Source organism: Aulonocara stuartgranti (assembly GCF_965226115.1).
Source record: "Aulonocara stuartgranti genome assembly, chromosome: 6".
NCBI lineage: Eukaryota > Metazoa > Chordata > Actinopteri > Cichliformes > Cichlidae > Aulonocara > Aulonocara stuartgranti.
The window spans coordinates 37,374,159-37,390,708 of NC_138944.1; the positions used below are offsets into that span (position 1 = coordinate 37,374,159).

General features: G+C 40.5%; 1 protein-coding gene across 3 annotated transcripts; it reads left to right on the forward strand.

Moving 5' to 3' along the window:
• Positions 1-1,722: 1,722 nt before the first annotated feature.
• Positions 1,723-10,732, forward strand: arhgap19 (Rho GTPase activating protein 19). Of its 3 annotated transcripts, none has more exons than XM_082538040.1 (12): positions 1,723-1,807; positions 2,585-2,859; positions 2,973-3,053; positions 4,018-4,227; positions 4,397-4,623; positions 5,156-5,242; positions 5,359-5,424; positions 5,782-5,988; positions 6,076-6,183; positions 6,448-6,561; positions 6,779-6,868; positions 8,453-10,732. In XM_082538040.1, exons 1-12 carry the CDS (start codon positions 1,764-1,766, stop codon positions 8,510-8,512), a joined length of 1,569 nt encoding a protein of 522 aa, XP_082394166.1. In that variant the 5' UTR covers positions 1,723-1,763; the 3' UTR covers positions 8,513-10,732. The 3 variants fall into 3 exon arrangements, with proteins under 3 accessions (XP_082394166.1, XP_082394167.1, XP_082394165.1); XM_082538041.1 differs by having other exon boundaries at positions 8,456-10,732; XM_082538039.1 differs by lacking the exon at positions 8,453-10,732 and adding an exon at positions 7,681-8,134.
• The last annotated feature ends 5,818 nt before the right edge of the window (positions 10,733-16,550 follow it).

Consider the following 16,550-nt stretch of genomic DNA (forward strand, 5'->3'; position numbering starts at 1 on the left):
ATGTCTCGAAGCACAGAAAAGCAGAGAAGTAATTGCATTGCAAAGTGCACAAATGCAACAAAACTAAACAGTCATGTTGCTGTGTCATAAAGACTTTTTATGAGAAGGAAATTAACTTCATAACTTAACAACTAGTTTGTTGTTCAGCAGCAGCTCTGTCACAGCAGAGCAAACCTCTGACGCAGCTCTTCAACAACAGCTACAAAATATTTTCAAATCTTTATTTGCATGTTCTGTGTAAGAAATATATGAAATCCAAGGTCACTTTTTTACTGTAGAAAAAATATATAAAAAAAAGTATAATCATGATCAAACATTATACAGAACACCCTAGATATAGAAGGGACTACATTCGGTGCTTTGCATTGCATTTAAGGCTTGGATGCTGCTTGGCCATGGAAACCCATTCTGTGAAGCTCTCTACGGTTGTTATTGAGCTAATCTGAAAGCCACATGAAGTTTGGCGGTCTGTAGTGATTGACTCTGCAGAAAGTTGGTGATCCCTTTGGCCACTAACAGTTGAATGTTTAGTAGCGAGGAAATTTCATGACTGAACTTGTTGCACAGCTGGCACCATATCACGATGCCACGCTCAAATTCTCTGATCTCCTGAGAACAACCCATTCTTTCACAAATGTTTGTAGAAGCAGTCTGCGTGCCTAGGTGCTTTATTTGATACACCTGCAGCCATGGAAGTGGCGTTTCTTTTCTTTCTTTTCATCACTTCCTGTAATGTTGCTGTCGGGGTTGTTTAAATGCACTTATGGAGCGTCTTAGAGACTGATAATGGATATTGTTGAATTTATGAAGACTTGTACCTGCTGCTGAATTATATGGAGCTGTTACATGCTGTTGCCATTTATGGAGAATTATATGGAGCACTGATATAATACTGCTCTGAATAATCCAATGGTTTTGGATTATATATACTACTACTAATACTAAATGGTTTTCAAAGAATTTCTGTCACTTCCTCATTATGTTTAATATGCACGTGTGTATTATTATTATTATTATTATTAATATTTACAGCTCATGTCACCCTTTCATTAAACCAAAATACAATAAATTTAGGTTGTTCTCTTTCCAACTCTTGTCCACTTAATTTGAGGTTGATACTATTACCAGCTCTTTTCCTCGTAAAAAACATTATTTTAGTCTTATCAGTTGAAAATTTAAACCCCCATTTATATGATCACTTTTCAACTTTTGTAACTGCTCCACATAACTTCTTCACAACAAACTAAATTTCTCTTCTTCTCCACGGTGCCCAATCATCTGGAAAAAATGAGAACCCAATCTGTAGGCTGGAGCCTATACCAGCTGCAATAGAACAAGAGGCTGGGTACACCAGGTTGCCAGTCTGTCGTGGCAGAGATCCATTCTCACACCTATGGGCAATTTTAAATCATATATATATACTACTACTAATACTATCACTACTACTACTATTAATAATAAGGTCATACTTGACAACGCAAAAGTAACTGTAATTTTTAAAAAAAAGAATTGACGCCTGGCTGATATTTTGTGTAAAATTTGCGGATATATAATAGCTGAATGAGCTGAATATTTAGTTCATTCAGCTCTGTTTGTTTACTGATATCGTTTTCCTCTCTATTAACCCCTACATTCAAACTGACCAATCATAGTAAGAGACATGCAAATCATGGCCCTCGTGTCACGCCCCGAGTTCGACAACCACCAATGGTTGACGACGTAGGCGGTGCCCAGAAGACAACAGCCGAGCATTCAAACTGAACATGGCTACAAGTAAAGCTGCAGATGAAAACACAGAAAAAAGAAGGTAAAAACGAAATAGATTTTTTATATTTTGTTGGTATTAACATAGACGAGGAGTTTCTTACGCTTATTGCTGAACTATGGAGTTTTTAAACTGCTGAAAACGCGTTATGTTAATGAGAGTGATAAACTGCCACTCACAAGCTTGGTCATTTTAGTGTAGTGGCACAGCAGCGTGTCATCAGCTTGTCGTCGTCGTAATGCAGTTTAAAACACCCACACATTATATTAGTTACAGTTTTGGAGCAATTTAAATGTATAGCTACGTCTAAAAATATTATCGGATACTAGTGGGAACATAAAGCACTGGCAATGTTAGCTGAGTTGCTTGAATGTACATAATGTGTTTGGGCTGATCTACTTCACATCAGCTAAAATGGATCTAGGTTAACATCTATAATATACACGCTATCACTGTCTGTGTATGCATTCAGCTTCTTCAGAGGGTAAAACGAGCTAAATAACAAAGTAATCTTGTTTGCCGTAGCTTACTGTCTTAAAGTTCTTATCAAACTTTGCTTGAGATGTTGAATTTTGAAGATCAGATCTATAAGACAGTTTGTGTACACCTTATTGCTGTTTATGTTAACATTTCTTTGGGTGAAACTGTGAATCCCACATAGTTAAGGCCACCTTGGATGGTGACTGTTATGGGTGTATCAGCAAATAGTTGAATGAGACACCAATTCCAGAGCCCTTTGGATAAAAGTGCTAAATCTAAATGTAAAGTGTCCTCCTCACACTTGTATACATGTGTTAACCTTATGCATCTCCTCCTCAGCAATACAGTGTACAGTATGGTGATCAACCATGAGGAATCTCCTGGGGCTTCTCGTGCTGGCCGACCACCAGTCATCTTCAACCCAGACTTTTTTGTTGAGAAACTCCGCCATGAGAACCCAGATGTTTTCCTGGAGCTGGTGCTCAGTAACATTACTAGACTAATTGATCTTCCTGGGTCAGAGTTTGCACAGCTTCTGGGAGAGGACAGCCCCAAGACCCCAACAGGCGGAAATGGAGGATTTTTCCGTTCTTTCAACTTTCTTAAACGCAAAGGTCAGACACTCAGCTAGGTTACGACTGTGGTGAAAACTGAAAGCGCATGCAGAATATGCAAATTTGTTGAGAGGTCTTTAATTTTTAGTATCTCCTTTTTCATGCTTTCACAGATAAGAGCCTTGTGTTTGGAACCTGTCTGACAGAAAGCTGCATGGCCCAGATGTACAAGCTTATTGATTACCTGAGTAAAAGTGAGTGATTTAAATGATATTCGCAGATTCCTTAATCAGTTGTTAATACATCCGTGTCCTCTTCGCTCATGTAGAAAGCAACTACACTGGCTGCAACATTGGCCGTGTTTCATTTGTGAAGAGGCTTTCTCAGTTTGTGCACTCTTTTAGACAAACTCTCCTGAGGTCACAATCATGCAGTACATTTTTGGATTCAGAGCAGAATAACAAGATAATCAGTTTTGAAAGTTTAGCACTGCAAATTTTATTTGATATGTACTATATGTTAACTCTTACTACACGTTTGCCACAACTTCTTCATACTGTTCAGATACATTGACAAAACACACTGAGTGCAAGCGCAAAGAAAAAACTGACTTATTTTTAAAGCTTGAAATATCCTGCTAAATGTGGTGATTATTAAAAGACTTTAACAGTCAGCATATTTTCAAATTGAATACATGTATGCACCATATGCATTAACTGTTCCAATCAGCCATATTAAATAGGGTTGCACAATTATGTGCAAAACGATTACCATGATCATTTTGCATAGAGTAGAAGTATTTCCATTTTCGGAAAAATAATTACAGAACAGGATAACGTCTGTTTTGTCTGAGTACATTGACCATTTTATTGAAGCCTTTGTGTCTCTGTGTGAGTAGTGGACACATCTTTGGCCACGTGGAATGCAATTGCATTGGGGATTTCAGTTCATTGTTGCAAGCTAGTTGTTCTTGGTTAACATCACTTGCCCTAAATCCAAAATATTTCTGTACAATTCGGAAAATGATCTGTTTTGAGGGACAATCATTTTTCCTTCTGCAGTGCCAAACATTTGAATTCAGTTTTTTTGTAGCGGATCTGACTTTTATTTACTTGTTTTATTTACTTGTGTTACTTGTTTTGATGCCATCCAGGAATGGTGAATCCGTAAACTGATCCAGAATGATGACATTCGATTATTCTGGTCTTGCACACTTAGATCTGCACGTTGAGGGACTGTTTCGGGTGCCTGGAAACAGTGTTCGACAGCAGGCCCTGAAGGAGCTCCTCAACAGTGGGGCTGATTTCAACCTGGAGTCTGGGGACTTTCATCCCAATGATGCGGCCACGCTGCTGAAGACTTTCCTGGGAGAGCTGCCGGAGCCCCTGCTGACACACAGACACTTTCATGCTCACCTCAAAATAGCTGGTAGGAATATAAACAAACACACGTTTGGTTATACCTTTATTTTCTCACTTTAGAACAGAGGTACAATTCTCATTTAATAATTCTGTCATGTTTTTGGTGAAACATTTGTGTTTTTTAATACATAGCCACTCTAATCTATTTTGTCTGTTTTAAATAACTTTTTTTCTAGACATGACTCTGTTTGATGAACAAGGCAACAAGACCACGATACCCAACAAGGAGCGTCAGATTGAAGCCCTGCAGCTTCTTTTCCTGCTCCTACCTCAGGCCAACCGCTCACTGCTCAAACTGCTGCTGGACCTGCTTTACCACACCGCCAAGCAGCAGGACAAGAACAAGATGTCCTCCTTCAACCTGGCCCTCATGTTTGCTCCACACGTCCTCTGGCCTAGACATGTAAGAGTCATAATTTACTCCATATTAAAGATTCTCAGAAAAAGAAATAAAAACTTTGCAAATTATAGATCAAGAGTGTCTTGCTCATTTTGGAAGCTAAATAGTTTTTACATCAGTCATTCATGCAGTGGAGGATGGCGAGTATCCTGATGGATCCCACTGAAAACACTACGTTCACATGAATAGAATCAAATGTTTGGGATATGCTGATGGATTTTAAGGGAATGCACCTGTTTTGTAACACAGACTAAAAAACCCACATTTTGTCTTTATTGGAGGGGCTTATATGTTGTTAGAACTTGGGCAATTTAAAAAAGCAACATCAATGAAAATAATAATACATTGAGGCTGATTCAAACCTGGAAAAATGTAACATGTAATCAGATCTTATATTACAGAGATTTGAAAAGCTTGTTAAATACATTTTGTTATTGAGTCTACATTTTCATGACAATATCCTATGAAGGTTAAAAGACCTGCATTTTTACACTGGTAAGATTTATATTTTCTTCATTCTGTTCTCCTGCTCTAGATGACAGCTGGTGACCTTAAAGACAATCTGAAGAAACTAAACAGCAGCATGGCTTTTCTCATCAAACACTCACAGAAACTCTTCAGGGTGATTATAGACAAACGTGTGACTTAACAGCTGAACATTTTGAAAATGAATCAGGGTTTTAAAAATGTCATGTTACTGGTTTAGTGAGGCACATCTTTCTGCTGTATGTTGTTCAGGCCCCAGTCTACCTGCGGGAATACGCTAGAATGCATTTCATTGGGACCAAGGCTCTGCAGACCAAGGTTAGTGAACCAAGTTCACATTATGTTGCATTTCTCCTGCTTTTGAATTTTGGAACAATAAATTAATTGAAAAGACAATAAAAACTAAAAGACAACTTTTAAGTTGTTTTCTTCACTTCCTCTTACTTTTTACAGTCAGTGAAAAGTATGACGATGGTTATGCTAAGGTTTGGTTTTAGCAGGGCAGGTTTGATGTCAAATTGAGGCCCCAAATTGTACCTGATACATCCAAGTGTGATTATGTGTGAAACCTTAAAAAGCATTTAGAATAAATGGCTGCATTAATGTGCAGTAATGGCTCTAATACAAACGGTGTGCCCTCAAGTGTACAGTCTGACTTGTCCTGTGCTCTGTCAGGATGATCTGGAGCTTCTGGCGAGCAGCAGCTCCCCTGCTCAGCGGACAGTACTACCTCTGAAGAGGGCAGCTGCTCTGGGCCCCGGCTCTCAGGAGCAGTGTCAGTCACCAGCTAACCAATATACAGAGGAGGCTTTGAAGGAGCTCTTCAGACACGTCCACCACAACATGCCAGACTCTGCCAAGAAGAAGAAACTTGTTAGACAGGTTCGCTTAAGGGTCTTCATACTATACTAAAATCTGACAGCTCAGTTTCTTTTGAAATAAAATGTAATGTGATGTTTTTGTGTGCAGTTAGTCAAACAGACAAACTCTGGGACACGTACCAATGAGGGCAGCCAGGTCCCTCCAGCTCCCAGCAAGAAACACCCGCGTTCCCGCTCCTTTGGTGGCTTCATCAAGGTAATAAATAATTCTGGGAAGTCTTGAGAAATGAAGTTTAATAATTAAACTTGATTTTTATGAAAATTTATATGCATTAACAAAAAGAAGGAAGACAGTTCAGAAAACCTGTGATCACCAAATATTATATAAATATTAAAAAAGGCATTACTGGAAAAATCAAAGAGCTTACAGGTTGATTTTTAGTGCTAATAATGAAGTTGTACATATCCATATGTAACTTTTGCTGTCTCTTACTGTTGCCCCGTGCTCCTCTGGTAACAGCGCAAAGCTCGAGGTGAGCAGCTGACTGCAGAGAGACGAGTCAGACACATCTCTCCTGATGCTCTCACCAGAACTGTAAGAAAATCTGATAAAGAGAACGACATCTTACAAGCAGTAAGTCTGTTTTTGTTTTTCTAACACTGACATTTTTGTATTAACCACAAAACGGGGGATCCCAAAATTTCACTTTTCCTTGGAAATATGATAACATCATGTGCTAAATGGTATTTAAAGCCAGGACTCTGTCATGTCAAACAGTGATACTTTTGTTTCCTGTGTGTGTGTGTGTGTGTGTGTGTGTGTGTGTGTGTGTGTGTGTGTGTGTGTGTAGGTGAACAGTCCTTTGTTGGGAAAAGCAGGACTGGTAGTAAAAAACCCAGATTTTGCTTTTCACAAAGACAAAGCTCTGAAGGTTTCCAAGGTATTTCATCATCCACTCGTCTTTGACTTTTAAATATATATTAAGCAATGTTCAAATTTTAATTAATTATTTTTCTTCCAGGCACTAATGAAAAACTGTTTATTGCAAATAATTCAATTTTGTGTGTTAGGACTGTCATTTTCCATATTTACTTTTTTTTTGTTTTTGTAGGAAGTTGCACAGGCTTAACTTTAAATGTGTTTTCATTTCCTATCTTTAATACTATGTATGAAGATTTATTACGTGCATTAGAGCAGCGGTCTCCAACCTTTTTTGCGCCACGGACCGGTTTATGCCCGACAATATTTTCACGGACCGGCCTTTTAGGTGTCGCGGATAAATACAACAAAATAAAACTAGTACCGGTACCGAAAAAAAGATTTATTCATAACACACGTGAAAAGACCCAGGAAAACCGAGTTAACGATAAAAACGATAACAAAATAACGCTGAAAACCGATTAAAAACCCTGAAAACCATACATTTCACACCTGAGCCTCTCTCGCGGCCCGGTACCAAACGACTCACGGCCGGTCCGAGGCCCGGGGGTTGGGGACCGCTGCATTAGAGTCTGTCACGTCTAAATGGGAATTTCATCTGCTTGTCTAGTTCATCTACTCTTCTCCAACCTAAAAGACTGGGCTTTTTAATGCGGATCCATCAGTGTAAACAAAGCATATTGGGCTTCATTACTAAATTGGGCTGTGGAATTAATCATGTTTTAATTTCATTTATGAATTTGGCTTTTAGTGACTATAAAAATGAGACTATAAAGAGGACGTGTCTCTTCTTCCTTCGGTTGCTCCCTTTAGGGGTTGCTGCAGCAGATCATCTTCCTCCATCTCACCCTATCCCAGCCGTCTGCATGTTCTCCGTCACTACATACTTGACTCTTCTCTGTGGTTTTCCTCATTCCTGACAGCTCTATCTTTAACATCTATTGCGCTATACATGCACTATTCGTCCTTTGCACATGTCTAAACCATTTCAAGCTCGCCTCTCTTTGTCCAAACCACTCAGCTGGAAATGTCCCTCTCATACACTCACTACTAATCCATTCTGATCTCTCCCAATAAAAATCTGCTACTTCCTGTTCAGCCTCCTGTGTTTTTTGTTAGTGCTACTGTCTCCAAACCAGGTCTTGTAAACTCTTGCTGCTCTCCTTCTGTCATCCTTGACGTATGTGTTCATTCACTCCACCCTACCTGCTCTCTGATCTTCACCTCTGTCCACTGTCCATTGCTGTGGATGGGTGACACCAGTTAGACACGTCATCTACCTGCACTATCTCTGCTTCTTGCAGAGATAATACAAGAAGCAGATAATGAATAATCATAATCGAATCCATTTTAAACACTGATGGTTATAATTTTGTAGGTAATTGCGTTATTAGAAAATACTTATTAATTCATAAAGGCACGCATTTTGTTTTTGTAACGTTTCATTCTGCTTTTGCGGTTTTCATGATTCCTCTGTATTATTGGTGGTTGTATAGGTGAAATAGTATTATGATTGAATGCCAGCATTAACATCTTTTATCCTTCCACCTTCTTTCCACCTCTTTTTCTTCCATCCATCTCTCAGAAGGACTCGCCCTCAGATTCCAGGCTGTGTTGCTCTCCTTCTCAGGAGATCTCCGTGTAAAGCCCCACACCGCCTCATCTCAGACAGGACTTTGGCAGTATTAACTTTATTGTTGCTTTTTTTTTTTTTGGTTGGTTTGTTTTCAGAGCATTTTTGATGCATAGCAGTGAAAAAATTAGTCAGTACGGCCAAACCAATGTCAGAAAGTTTCTTTGTCTACTGCACTGTTTACAAACGATTACAAACATGCATGATAGGGTTTTTTTTTTTTCTTTCTTAGCTTCCATCAGTGAAAACTGTTGGTCCTTCAGTTTATTTGTTTGAATTGATTTCAACTAATTCAGGTGAAACAAAAGAGCTCAGATTAGCTGTTTATTTTGGTTATCAAGTGCAATATGAGCAGACTTGATAACCAGTTGCAATGTGTTACAATTTGAACAGGGAAAAAAAAGTCTGCTCCTTCCAGTTTGATCTGCTGAATAATCAAATTTGCACATAAGTTTTAAACCATTCGAACAGTGTCGCTTGCCACTAACCTCTGGGGTTATCACCCAGCTCTCCCTGAATGTGAATGGTATCAATCAATAACAGGATCCTGGCTTTGGTTTGGCTCTGCTGTTGGAGCTGCTTGTGGCAGTCATCACTTAACATTCTAGCTACTGTATCAAAATACATGACCACTAGATAGCTGTGTTTACAGTCTGTTGTATAGAATATGTATACATGTTGTACAGTATGTTGTTTTTATATGTTTTTAGGCTTTGTTTTTGTAAACTTCATTAACATGTTTGGTACGTCGTATTTTAACTCTTGGGTTACAGTAACTGGGTCATTGATTTTTTTTTTTCCTGTGCTGTGCTGCTGATCCAGAATCAGTGAGCAGGTCACCTTATTTTTCCCCCCAAATATGGAACCAGTGACTGGGATACTTCTCACTGGTCAAATATGAAATGCTGCATTCTCTGAATGCTTTATGGGAGCTAAAATATATATTTTTTATTCTTCATATATATTGTGGCAGGTTCTTATTCTTAAAGGTGCTATACTAATTCTATTAACTTGAAAGTCCAGATGCTGCTTGCTTCATCTTGTGTTTTCCTACACTTGTCAGTGTGGTGGTCTCCTGCTGCAGACAGACCCCAAATCCACAGTTTGCAGGGAGGGAAACATGGGAACTGCTGAGCAGTCACTAAACTTTCAAAATAAAATATTTGCACAGCGCCTTTTAATAAAGGTGGTCAAAGATTTGTTGGTCTAAGGAAAGTTGAAAGGATGGAGGTTTTGGCTTTGTTTGTTTGTTTTTATTATTTTTTTTTAAGGTTATTCTGATTAAGATGAGTAGTAATCTTTTACAGTCAGGTTCTTATTGTAATGGGTTTAGTGTCTTTGGCCTACTCTTGGGAAAGTACTTACTCCACTATGACTCTTATTACAGTAAGAAAGCAGCTACAGTTCATTTCTTTACCATTTTAATATCACAAAATGCTAAAACATAAGACTGCTTGCAGTCACGTGCCAGCACATAAGTGTGATTTACAGATGATTTATTTATTTTAGCACCAACGAGTCTGTAAACATGTTCGTCTTCAGAATATTTTTAAAAATCTGTTTGTGATGTCATAACACACATGACTTAACTATAACTCACACAAAAGTTAAAAGTAAAATTTAAGCAATCTTATCTTTCTATAAACTTTTAAAAAGGGTTGGTCAGTGTTCAAAGATCGGACATACACAGGCAATAAGTAATGTTATTTGCTTTGCCTTTTATTTGAGTGCATAAGTTGTTATGTTCCTTTTATTGTTTATTCTCTGATCTGTCGAGACAAAAGGAGATCAGCTTAACTGCTCAGTTCATTGTATTGTGAGTACGAGCCCAACAGTTCCAGATTTTCAGATTACATCACTAGATTTTTTTCATTACAAGTGCTGGTTTAAAATTTAAAAAATGGTGTTGGAAAGCTGTTTCTGCTGTATCTTGTTTTGAAAGTACCGTGGATGTTGTTACAATGGGTTTGATGAAAGTGTATGAACTGTTGAACATCACTGATGGACACTGAAACCTTGCCTTCTCTTTGCTTTATAGAATTAACAGTCTTTAGAGACTAAATTGGGATTTCCATTTCACTTTTCTACAGTTTAAGGGGGGAACTCCATTGAATTTTTTAATATTTGCTTGTTTGTTTTGATTTCAGATATGCCTCTGTGTTGGAAGAGCGTCTTCATGATGTGAAACTGTTTTATATGTGAAACACAGCACAATAGATGTTTTAAGTCTCAGTGTTGCGTGTCTGTTAGATAATACATGTCACATTTACATCAGTCAGACAGCGCACACAGTCATATAAGATACACACACACTTAAGCCAAGCCTACTCATATTAGTAACTATGCATACACAAAGTCAGACTCAGGGAGCATCTCGCCACACATTTTTTCTCTCTCTCCTTCTCTTTATTTATGAACAAGTGACGTATTCTCTCCACCTGTCTAAGCGACGCACACAGCATACATCCCTAGTTATACACAAACATCTATGGGTACACTGAGGTTCATTACATGGAATATAAATGGAGCTGGCTCCAGAGAAAAGAGGTTAAAAATATTTAACCAACTCAAAAAACTACAGGCGGATATTGTCCTATTACAAGAGACCCACAGACCTCTTAGAGGTTCGAATGAACTTAAAACACCTGAGTTTCCCAATGTGTTCTCAGCTTGTTATAATTCTAGACAAAGGGGAGCAGCAATTTTAATACATAAAAATATTAATTTCACAGTACTCGATACAATTATAGATCCAGAGGGTAGATTCTTAATCATTAAACTATCTATACGTGATAAAAAGCTATGTATTGCAAGTGTATATGGTCCAAATGTTGATGATCCCTCATTCTTTCACGGTTTTTTCAGTGCACTCTCTGAACACTTAGATGGCACACTTGTTCTTGGAGGCGACCTCAACCTTGGACTAAATGAAGACATGGATAGGCTCAATACAGCGGGAACTCAGCGTAATTGGCAGTCCACAAATATAATCAAACAGTATATGAGCGACTTTGGTCTTTGCGATGCATGGCGCTCCCTTCACCCCACCAGTAAGGAATATACTTTTTTCTCACATGTCCATCACTCCTACTCTCGTCTGGATTATTTTTTGGTCAGCAGCTCACTGCTGAACGACATTTCAGACACTGAGATTCACCCTATAGCTGTCAGCGATCATGGTCCTGTATCTTTAACACTAATGCACAAGAATAATACTACGCCAAGAAAAAACTGGAGATTTAATATATCACTACTTAAAGATGAAGACTTTATTAAATATTTTAAAAAAGAGTGGACTTCATATTTGGACTATAATGACACTCCCGAAACATCAGCTTCTGTTCTATGGGAAGCAGGGAAAGCTGTGATGAGAGGTAAAATAATTTCTTTCTTATCACATAAAAAGAAAAAAGAAAACAAAAATATTCAGGAATTAGAAAAAAACATCAAATCACTAGAAGAAGCCTACGCGTCCCACCAAGATCAGGAAACATTGAACAAAATACGCAAAACAAAACTAGAATTAAATGAGATAATTGATAAAAAAAAAACAAAATTCTTAGTACAAAGACTACGCCTACAAAATTATGAACATGGTAATAAATCCGGTCAATTTCTAGCAGACCAGCTAAAAATAAATAAAGAAAAAACAACTATATGTGCTGTTCAAGATTCATCTGGGAACACATTATATGAACCGATACAAATAAACAACATTTTCAGGGATTTCTATAAAACGTTGTATTCACCACAAATAAACCCATCTAAAAAAGAAATTGATCAGTTTTTGGAAAACATAACTCTTCCAAAATTATTGGACACTCAAGCAATGGCACTGGATTCACCACTGACACCAGGTGAACTCCAGGAAGCCCTGATAAGTATGCACAATAATAAGGCTCCAGGTCCAGATGGCTTTCCTGCAGAATTCTACAAAGAATTCTGGTCGATTCTAGCACCAGTTTCCTACAGAACGTTGTTGGAAATTAAAGAAAAGGGCAGACTTCCATCAAATATGAATTCTGCAAACATTAATCTCCTGCTAAAACCAGGCAAAGACCCTGTATATCCCTCAAGCTATCGTCCAATATCCCTTATAAATGTAGACCTTAAAATAATCTGCAAAGCTCTCTCAAAGAGACTGGAGAAAATAACCCCCCTCTTAATTCATCCTGACCAAACTGGTTTCATAAAAGGTAGGCACTCATCAACAAATACACGTAGATTACTTAATTTGATAGACTACTCATACAGTAAAAACCTAGAAACTACAATATTCTCTTTAGACGCAGAAAAAGCATTCGACAGAGTTAACTGGAAATTTCTATTTGCAACTTTACACAAATTTGGTTTTGGATCCTCTTTCATAAACTGGTTAAAAATATTATATAATTCCCCAACAGCTTGTGTTAGAACAAATGACCAGACATCCTCCAGCTTCTGTCTCTTGAGGGGCACCAGGCAGGGATGCCCACTCTCCCCTTCACTGTTTGCAATTTTTATTGAACCACTAGCAGCAGCAATTAGACAGAATTCAGTAATTAAGGGCATAAAATGCAAGAACGTGGAACATAAAATCAGCCTTTATGCGGATGATGTGTTACTCTTTCTCCAAAATTCACAAACCAATATCTCTGGGGTGATTGAATTGATAAACTCTTTTGCAAGAATATCAGATTACTCAATTAACTGGTCAAAATCTACAGTCCTACCGATTAATTGCTCCTTCCATAATTCCTCTTGTACACCACTGCAATCGGGAAATATAAAATATTTAGGTATTAATGTTTCTCCCAAGCTTGCAGATCTAACTAAATTAAACCATATCCCACTTTTAAAGAAGGTAGAAGATGATCTGGCTAGATGGAAATGTCTACCCATATCACTCATGGGAAGGGTTGCCGCTAAAAATGATGGTCTTACCAAAAATAAATTATTTATTCTCAATGATCCCAACTAAACCGCCACAAGATTGGTTCAGATCTCTAGATTCATGTATGTCCAAATTCCTTTGGAAAAATAAACCCCCACGTATAAGCTTAAAAACACTACAAAAGACCAAGGATAAAGGAGGACTAGAACTGCCTAACTTTCAGCACTACTTCTTAGCCAACAGGCTTCAGTTTATCTCAGGATGGCTAAAACACACCCTCTTAGATGAACCTTGGCTAGATGTAGAACAAGCACTCTGCAATAATCTAGAGATCTCAGACCTACAATTTATCAGCTCAAACATCCAACGACATGAATGCTTTAAAAGCATCAACATCAGCTCTTCTCTGACAGCATGGTGGGAGTTTCTAAAATTGACGGCGTCTTCATTAATCCCATGCAAACGTACACCTATCTGGAACAACCCTGACATATTATAAAACAATAATATGATAAACCTTTCAGATTGGAGTGATAAAGGAATCAAATATTTAGAACATATACTAGAAGGAACAGAATTTATTTCATTTGACGGACTAGTTACACAATATGGGATCAACAAGAAAAGATTTTTAGAATATCAACAAATTAAATCCATAGTAAAAAAGAAATTTAAACCGGGTCAAGTTGAACTACAAACACCACCAAGTGTGGTTCAATTTCTTACTCTTAAACCCCCCAAATTACTATCCAAAATATACAGAATGCTTTCTAAAACAGATGAATCAATATCACTTCCTATTGCAAAATGGGAAGCGGATTTATCAGTTAACTTAGACCTAAACTTCTGGTCTCAGATTTGCTTAAAAACCTTTCATCTAATTAGAAATCCCAGTCTTCAATTAATTCAATACAAAATATTACATAGAGTACACTATACAGGTCATCGGATGTTCAAGATGGGCTTTACGTCTACCAACAACTGCTCACACTGCCAAACCAATTCACCGGACAATTATATCCACGCTCTTTGGTTCTGTCCACCAGTTCAGAAGTTTTGGCGCGAGATATGTGAAGACTTATCGAAGTGTCTGAAATGTAACATTCCAACTTCCCCCTTAGTGTGTTTGTTGGGCAGCTTAGATAATGTCACTTCAGAAAAGAATATAGCCCATATGGTTTTCACTGCCCTATGCATAGCCAAGAAAACAGTCCTCATGAACTGGAAAAATAAAAATAATCTTAATTCTAACCAATATAGAAATTATCTATTAGATTACATTAGTCTTGATACAGCCTCTGCCACCACATCAGATCAATTGCTCTGGGCTCCTTTGATCAGCTCCATCACCTAGTGGGGGTGGGGGGTCATAGTTTGGTCCCGCCTTCACTGTTGTGATTGGTGTGGGGGTAGGGACAGGCTTAGGGCGTCGGGGGGTTCCCCGGAGGCATCTTCCTTGGGGGGCTCAACCCGGGGTAGCGGTCATGTCCGGTTAGGGGCTTTGTTGGCTCTCAGGTGACTGTTTCCTCGCGGCTGCGTGCAGCGGGGCTAGGGGAGGGTCTGTGCTGACGGACGTGGGTTACTGACCTGGTAGCCTGGCTGCCCCTGGGTGGGTCCGGGATGGGCGTGAGGTTCTGGGGGCGCTCCGTCTCTGGGCTGGGACCCGGACCGGGCCTCGGGGGCTTGGGTCCTGGTTGGTGTGTTGCCGGGGTTGTGGGCGGGTGGGTGCATGGGGGCCCAGCCCTGGAGCAGGGTGCCGCCGGTGCATCGAGCCACCTGGGGGGCTCTTCAACTGGTGGGGGAGATTGTCACATCTTGCAGGAGCTTTCCTCTCCTCAGGAGCTCCCTCTGCAGGAGGGGGAGATACAGGAGAGGTGGAGGAAGATCTCAGCCTGGGTGTTTATTGTCTTATGTAGTCTGGAAGATGAGTGGATGGTGGGGTAGGTGCAGTTTTCTCTGTGGTGGGGTTGGGTGGACTGTCCCGGGCTCTGTGGGGCCGGGCGGCGCTGCTGCACTGGGCCCCGGTCTGGATGGGCCTGGGCCCCCTTTCCCTGGCGGGTCGCGGAGTGTGGGGGTGCCTACTGGGGTCAGCGGGGGAGCTGGCCCCAGGGAGGGGTCACTTGCCCCTCCCTTCCTTCCCTCCCCATCTCCAGCTGCCTCCCTCTTCCCGCTCCACCACAACCACCCACACATGCAGGGCCTTGGAGTAGGGGTATGTCACCAGGGTGCAGAGGAGGCTACCCCCCCCCCCTCTGTCCCCTTCTGGCTGCCTCTGCCTCAATTTTATCCCACAACTTAGACATTTACATTACTCACACTCTCATTACACATACATATAGGATCTTGGGGGTGGGCACGATACACGGAGTCCAAAGTACCATCAGGGTGTACACCCCACCCCTGGCATCGTTGCCCACCTCTCAATTTTAAATACACATAGACATTGAGGGCTAGCAGGAGGGACCATGCGCTTACCTGCTGCTCTCTGGCAGGTAGCTCCAAGCCCTCCTGGGTTTTAAATGCACCTTAAAACACACATGCATCAACACTACAATGAGCGGGTGGAGGGAGGTTTGGAGTCTTCTCTCACCCCCATTCTCTGCGACCTGCTGGAGCAGGGGGGCTAGGAGGAGGAGTTGGCCGTCCGACTGCGGTCTGGAGTGTGGAGCCTTCCTGCTGCTGCGGAGTTGGGGCGGTCTGCCTCCCCCCACCGCAGGGAAAAGGGAAACACCACCTGGGTCTGGGTGCAGTTCCCCCCTCCAGGGGCGGGGGCACCTAGACCCGGTTTGTAGAGTACGCTTAGGGAGTGTGATCGTGTGTACAACGTCTCTTTATGTCTGTCTCCACGTTGGTTGAGTGTGGAGTAAGTGCATATGAGAGCATGAGGGTGGGAATGGATGTTTGTATCTGTGTGTGCCTGTATGTCTGTGTCTATATGTCAGGTTGGGTGTCAGGCGCCACCTCTCTGGGGACATCTCAGGCCCTCCAAGGTTTGGAGGCCTATCTCCCCCTACCACCACTTCCCCTGGCAGTGGCGGACTCCCTCAGACATCGGTGCGTTGGTGGTTCTTTGTGTCCGGGGATGGGCGTCCAGGTACACACCGGCTCACTCCTTGGCGGCCGCTTATCGGGGCCTGGAGCCTGGGGCTCGCTCGGGCCACTTCGGAGGTGGGGTGC

Bases quoted from the DNA above. Each gene is read 5' to 3' on its own strand.
- arhgap19 (XM_082538039.1), top strand. From the start codon at position 1,764: ATGGCTACAAGTAAAGCTGCAGATGAAAACACAGAAAAAAGAAG. The intron at 3,054-4,017 runs GTGAGTGATTTA...TTGCACACTTAG, and splicing joins TATTGATTACCTGAGTAAAA to ATCTGCACGTTGAGGGACTG. The intron at 4,624-5,155 runs GTAAGAGTCATA...CTCCTGCTCTAG, and splicing joins ACGTCCTCTGGCCTAGACAT to ATGACAGCTGGTGACCTTAA.